The 7395-nt window shown below is 45.5% G+C and overlaps 1 protein-coding gene across 1 annotated transcript in view; it reads right to left on the reverse strand.

The window, feature by feature from the left end:
- Positions 1 to 6059, reverse strand: part of LOC104495783 (steroid hormone receptor ERR2-like) — a gene marked incomplete at its 3' end in the record, with an annotated part of 8739 nt that extends 2680 nt beyond the window's left edge. The window contains exons 1-2 of the mRNA XM_010138798.1: positions 6010 to 6059; positions 5526 to 5935 (exon numbers count right to left, since the gene is read on the reverse strand). Of these exons, the coding sequence (XP_010137100.1) occupies positions 5526 to 5922 (397 nt within the window). The remainder of the gene's footprint in view (positions 1 to 5525; positions 5936 to 6009) is intronic.
- Positions 6060 to 7395: the final 1336 nt, after the last annotated feature.

A 7395-nucleotide genomic window follows, 5' to 3' on the forward strand; every position in this document is an offset into this window, starting at 1 on the left:
CAGCCCAGCTGGCAGCACGGGGGGCTCACAGAGCCTGCCCTGCACTGGAGCAGCTGGGGGTGCTGCGAGGCTCCGCAGAGGAACGTCAGCACACGAGGGTGCACATGGACAGGTCTGTAATTGTCAAGTCTCTGTGCTGTGAATCGTGGATTACGTGACCCAGAAGGAAAGGGCAGAAAATGGGATAATCTAAGAGACAAGGCCTTGCTTTGAACTGTTGCTTGTTCTAAGAGATTTCCTTAACTCAGACAATATTTACATGTCATCTGAAAAAACTGCTAGGAGCTCACCAATGCCCTGGTACAAGATTTACCCAAAAAACAGCTTCAAAAAATCAAATGCTGGATGACCAGATCAGAGTTTGGATTCGTTCTAAGCCTTCATATGTCATCTTGGAGGGCAAATAATTTCCCCTCTGTGTCCCGGTTTGTTCATATGCAAAATGAAATGAGCACCAAACCTACCTTCTGGGGAGATCAGGAGTCTTGATTCATTAAGGTTTAACTGTACTTTAAAGCCTTTAGATGAGAGATGCTACGAAACAGCCAAGGACTATTAAAGTGATAGATCGTGGTTTTTATGCTGGAGAACTGCAATATTACCCCTTTTTCTGTAAAATTAGACTTTTGCCTGTTAAACAGTTTTGAACATAATTTCCAGTTCACACACAATAGAAGAACCTGAAAATTGCACACCAGAGCTTGGTCATTCGAGAGACCCCACAGTCACCGCACCTCTCTGGAAGGGGAGGGACTGGGAAGAGGAAAATGCCTCCTGGAGCTTAAGGAGCATAGTAAAGCCACACCCAGCTCCTGCTTAAATTATGGACAGGGCTGCTCAGGGTGGTGGAGCTCAGAGTCAGTACAGCGCTGAGAGAACGAGCTGCTTCCTCTTTACTGATCCTGCCTTCGTACAACGCCTTCTACAGAGGAAACGGGGGCAAGATTAGCCAAGACAGTCTTTAAAGCTAAAATATTTTCAGCTTCTGTTTTCTGAAGAAAACCTCCTCTCTCTTCTCTTTTTCGGTTTTCTTCTTCAACACTTTTCACTATTCTTTCCTTCTCCTCTCTCTTCCTTGCATACTTTGCCCTGCTCTGCACTGCTGCACACAGAGCTCTGACACCTTTCTTTGGGTGACTCAAACAGAGGGTCAGCTTTTCCTGAATTTCAGGGGAAAACCCAGATTCAGACATATCTGCTATTACGTTCCAGATTCCACTTATTCAAGCCATGTCTTTCACCTTAGCGATTTGGCACAGCATGCTGCAGTTGTGATCAACAGTGTGGTGCCATCTGGCCCCCAAAGATCAGAGAGCAGACAGCAGCGATTCCCAAGGAAATCCGTCTCATAGGCACCTCAGCTCATCCATTTGTTTCCTTTCATCCCAACTTTTGTAAAAACTGTTACACTGCTCTTGTGGTGTGATCAGAGAGCAGACAGCAGCGATTCCCAAGGAAATCCGTCTCATAGGCACCTCAGCTCATGCATTTGTTTCCTTTCATCCCAACTTTTGTAAAAACTGTTACACTGCTCTTGTGGTGTTTGGGGTTGGATTTTTTCTTCTGGTTGGTGGGTTGGCGTTTTTGGGGGTTTGTTTTTGCTTGCTTGCTTTACAAGAACTGCTTGCAAAATACTGTAGCCTTAGGAGGGTCCCATCAGGCAGGCCGTGTAATGCCTCCATGATAACCGCTATTCTGCACGACTGGGACCATCTGCAGAAGAAAGCAATCTGACTTTTCAAAAAGCCACTAGCTCTGATGACATTTCCATTTCAGTACCCACAAGTTTGGGTCTTGAATGCTTTTCATCTCTGATTCTGAAGGTAAACAGATCATTTGGGTGTCTCAGTAAAAAAGGGACCTGAAAACTGTGAAAAGACCCCTGGTGAGTGCAGTGCCAGACCAGCAGTTCCTCTGCCCTCAGCAGACACCGGTCTGACCTTCTGCACCAGGACAGGGAACACCCATAATGCGCATGGAGTGGATTCTCTGCTACCTTCCACTTAAATTAGCCCGTATAACTGAGGCCTCGTAGCCTGAGTCCCGGTGTGAGGAGAGGTACTTTGTGAAAATCAGAGTATGAGGCCCATGCACACAATGATGCGATTCACAAAGATCAGAGAGAGAAATCTTAATTCAGATTTATTTTGCTGAGCTTTAAGCTTCTATTTTATATTAATGAGTAATTTAAGAAATAGCCTTAATTTTCACAATTTGAAGATAAAAATAGATGGAGGGTAGTCACAGTCGTAAACATGTTGAATAATAAAGGACTCGTACGGTTACATAGCACTGTTACTAGCTAATATTCAGAATAGGCAAAACTACCTACCAGTTGTAACGACTGATGAACAGAAGATAATGACAGTATATTTGACTGATATATAATGCTCTATCTACCGAGCAAACTATTAACAGATGGAATACAGCAGAGGTAGATTATTAACTTGTATCTCGTAAGAAATCCAGCATTTGCCTTTGTCCTGAATTTGGGTGAAAGAGTTAGTTAGGATTTCCATGGAATAGAAATTTTTAAAAAATTCATTCAGAAGAATCCAAAACACTTTATCTTTCATGTAACAGACCCGTTCTATTACATTCAACTAATACGAACTTCTTGGTTTACAAACAGACCTCTCTTAAGCACCAATAGCAGCACATTTTAACATGCCCAAAACCCAGATTATCTCCTATCTTCACTAGCTTACACCTTCCACAATATTCACAAAGTCAGGTGATGCCCATGGCACTTGTTTTGATGGAGGACACTTGCATCAGGGGCTGAACACACTCTGCCACTGCAATACTGTGGGGACCCAACGCGCAGTTCCCATAAAGCACTGACCATCCAGGACAGCTCTAAACCCATTTTATAGCAACGTGCAAACCTATTACTTAATAAAGTGAACAAATGTACTGTCAGCCAACGAAGTACTCTTGCAATAGCCATTAGGTTTTCGTCTTTCAGTACTCAAGCACAGGGAAGTGAAGCGGCTGCTCCAAGACTGCAGAAGCCTGATGATGAATTTATCTACTGCATCTCCTAAGCACATGGGAAATTCTGGGGTCATAGCTCCATCCCTGTGCTCAGATCATGGAGTCAACACCACTCCCAGGAGCCAGAATCATGGCAAGTCTTTTGATACTAGCAGGGAATGCAATTTTATAACATACACAACCGCATGCATTCTGCACACCCTACATCGATGTTAGACTGTTAGCCTGGATGAAGATTTTCCCACTTCTTACGTTAGATGCTTAACACATCTACTGAATATAATGGAGTGAACACTGAATATAATAGAGAACGGCTTTTGGAAATGCTTTTACCACTTGCTATCTTTTTTACATGAACCTGAAACCCTTTTCCCCTGGGCACTCAGGGCTGTGCTTGGGTACCATGCGCACTGCAGCAGAGTCCTGGGAATGACGTGTCTTCTCGGCTCAGCCAAATTCTGCAGCCCTATTTGCTGCCCATCCCTCTGGGCTCAGCCTTCAGCTCCAGACCTGAAATTGCTCACGCTCCCACTCTTCGGAATAAAGCATTTCGGTACCTCAGTTGCCAGCTCAAGCTGATGACAGGGTAAGAGAACACGCATTCCTTTCCCCCATCTGCTACATGTTAACAGGCAAACAATTAGGGAACCACAGGGAGAATACGGCTGTGCTGGGGACAGAAAGTTGTAGGGGAGGGCTCTCCCTTCTCGGGATTAAGTCAGTTGACATATCACCTAGGCTGATACAGGCTTTATGTACTCTCACCCTGCATCATTTCCTTTTTAACTTCTCTGAAAGCTCTTCAAGAGTTCCTAGGTCTTTTTCTCTTTCTCCAGGTTAGGCCTCTCTTCTGCTCTGTCTCAGAGGTGCTCCAGTATCGTTCCCATGAGGGGTTAGTTTTTCAGTCTCTTCCTATATAAGGAGACCCTAGGGCTTTGCTTCAGACTACTGCTATGTCCCTCCTTTAGCACCTGAACGTGCTAAAAAGAAATACTGGAAGGGGTCCAAGAGCTGGAGGAGGGACAGAGTCAGTGCTGACAGTCAGAAGTGCAATAAACGTTCACATTCAATCACAGGAGATTCAGCAATGACAAATCACAGAAACCGTGCCAGGGAACAGGCCAGTGCCCTAGAGATGGCCATGCTTTCCACACGGCATAATAAAAGAGGAAGAGTCAGTGGGGGAATACAGAGTAATTATTTCCACAGCTGGGTAATAGTAAGGAGAGACATCTAGGATCTAAGAAGCTAAGCTAGAAATAGTGAATTCTGCAGAGACCTGGGCTAAACTGCACCCTCTGCTGCTCTGTTTATCCAGAGCTGAACACCCCCAGTGACAGAGTATTATCAGGCTCATTTGATGAAGAAAAATAAAATGAGTGCTCTCCCCACATATGCATTTCCTTCATTTCACAGAAGACAAAGAAGCGCTGGTGGGCTGGATTGACCCCAGCCAACAGCTAAGTACACACACAGCTTACTGGATATCTGTCTCCAGTCAACCCACTATGGCTGGGTAAACTCAGTACACTTTCAACCGGAAGGTGAATGATCCTGTCCTTTCTCCAGTTAGAGAGCATCGGAAATAAAGAGAGTATCTGTACATCCAGATGTGCTTGCTCACACGAGCCTGCTTCTAAGTACATCCAAGCCTCCATGGCTACTTTTGGCTGTGCTGTAGCTCGTGCATGTGTGCAGGTCTGCAGCATACCTTTGGCAGTCAGGACACAGCCGTACAGCTCATGTGTCAATTGTAACATGCAGGAGCAAGCACCGCAATTCATCTACACACACATGCACCGAGGTTTTCAGAATCACCTGAGGAATCTCTCAGTAAGATTGACAAAACCTGCATATCTCTATCTCCTTCAGTGCCTAAACGTTTTATCTTCAAAGAAGTTGGGTGGAACTAGAAAAGGAGGAACACAGGATTGACTCTCATCCAAGTGCCGTATCCAGTTTTGTGGCGAGGTCTGTATGGAGTCCAGGGCCACACATTAAGACTGACAGGACACAATGAGAACCTCTTTTCTCCTGTAATGCTGAAGTTTTCACCTCAAGATGCAGACATCTCTGAAGAGAGGCCATTTCTTGGCAGGGTCATCCTCTTTTCAAATGGGCCTTAAAAATACCTTTAGGGTGCCCTTTGCTTTTAGAGTGCAAAGCATTTTCTTTCCAGGCCTCCCTCCACTAGCAGCCACATTATCAGGGTATCAGTGCCACTGGCAGAGGCAGGAAGATCCACGAGGCCAGAGACCCAGATCTGGTAGCCAGCCAGGCTAGGAATGTGGCAAAGGTTCCTACCACCACAAAGCCTAACTGCATGTTTAGGTTGATCTGGAAGGACCAGAGCTGAGCAGGAGGAGAGAGGAAGCACAGAAAAGGATGGATGGTTAGGTGCATTACGCTCATCCTCACGTTCCCTCTTTTATATGACGCGGAAACACTACAGTCTCAGCAATGTCTGGGGCCACCTCCCTTTCCTGCTACGGAGAGAATGTCTCAGTTTCCCTCCCTTCCCACCGTACCTTGAATTGTCCTCTTGAAGAAGGCTTTGCACGCCTCACAGGAAGCCACGCCGTAGTGGTACCCAGAAGCAATGTCCCCACACACCAGGCACAACCGCTTGGGGATTGCATTGAGCATGTATTCGCACTTGGTGGGTGAGTCCTCCATGATGGCGCTGGTGCAGTCGTCATAACGTTTACGGCAGGACCCCCCACCAATGCCTGTGCCATTGAACATCGGTGGTGAGTCTAGGCCATTGGGGTGGCCACCCATGGTAATGCCGTAGCCACCGCTGGCGTCGGAGGAGCCGCTTGGGCTGTGGTGGCTGATGGCGTCGATGCCAGAAGATGGGCTGGAGGGCTCGGTCTTGATGAAGGACCCACAGCTGGAGGAGAGGTGACGCTCCTCCGTGGACATTCTGCCGAGCAGCCTGCAGGGAGAGAGCAAAGGCACTCAGCGGCCTCCTGGCCAAACCCAGCTCCAGGTTGGCCCTCCTTTTCCCACCTCAGTCCAACTCCAGTTGGCTCAGGCAGTTCAACCCCACCCAGGTCCTTCTCCTTCAGAGATAGCAGTACAACTCGCTAAGAACAGCCCGCCTACTCCCCACAAACTCACACGAGAATAAAGGCAAGTCGACTCACGTAGATCATCATCTCAGGCTGTTCACAGGCTGCAGTGCTGCAAAAGAGCAGCAGTGAAAGAGCAGGAAAAAATGAGCCTGTCTGTGGCAGTCCAGGTGAAAAAGGTGTTTAGTTCAGGATGTGCTGCCCTGGCTCCAAGCAAAAAGTTCACTAGCAGACCTGACAGAAAAGACCTGCTCAGATTGGATTTTCATTTGTAATACAGAAGTCTTAATTTTCCTTCACGAAAATTAATGAAAATTTTCATTCATCAAAGATTAATTTTCATGTTGGATTCCTTCTCCCTTGCTTCACAATCATCACTAAAATGGGAGCTTACAAACTGAAGGAAAATCATCTGATCAAAAATTTCCTCCAGCTTAATCTAAAATCTTAATTCTTCTTCTATTTACTAGTATAGGGCTTTCGCATGGAGACTTCTCTCAAATTCCCACTACTTAGAGAGTGGGTTATGCTCTGAAATATACGCACAGACCTGCATCTTTACCAAGTTTGTAAGCTCTTCTTATTTATTTTAGTCACAGGTAGTTTACTCCTTCTATAAATGTTCAGTCTTTTTTTGAAACACAGCTAATTCTTATGATATCTTACTGCAGGCATTACTTGCACGGTGTATGAACAAACAAAAAAATCCCACTTTTATTTGCCTTTACTGTATTTGTAGCCTTTCACGCTCCCTGAACATCTCCTGACTCTCCTTCTTTGAAAATGTACTTTTGCCATGTTCTTCTCACTCAGCTCTTCACTGTCTCTATCACTATTCTTCATGCAGAAGTTTTTCCAGACGTGTTATCTGCTTCATCATCCATCTCTGAACTTCGCCTGGTCTGGCTATTTCTGTCCAGTCCAGAACGGAGTTCAATGACCCAGCTCCTCAGCAGCACGAAACTGGCACCATGCCATCACTGCTCCAGCTGAAAGTCTGGACAGTGGTCAAGACGAAGGCACATCGTCACTTACCTACTGACATTACCATATTTTCAATGTTATTTTCAGCCTTCCTATTATATAACTCCTTACATTGTTTGCTTTTTTCCCCTTTAAATTAAAATCTAAATTGTTGACATTTCTTCAAAAGAGAATATCAGAAAGTTACTTATTGCAATCCTCAGATCTTTTCCTGAGCTGCTATAGATATGTTAGAATCCATTAAGATGCCTGGAAAAATAAAATCAATGCCTTCTGGTGTGCAACGTTTCGCGATAGTAAACAGCGTATTGCATCTGCTGGTGCCTCTGTCCACGTCCCT

Source organism: Buceros rhinoceros, unplaced genomic scaffold, assembly GCF_000710305.1.
Source record: "Buceros rhinoceros silvestris isolate BGI_N320 unplaced genomic scaffold, ASM71030v1 scaffold4716, whole genome shotgun sequence".
NCBI lineage: Eukaryota > Metazoa > Chordata > Aves > Bucerotiformes > Bucerotidae > Buceros > Buceros rhinoceros.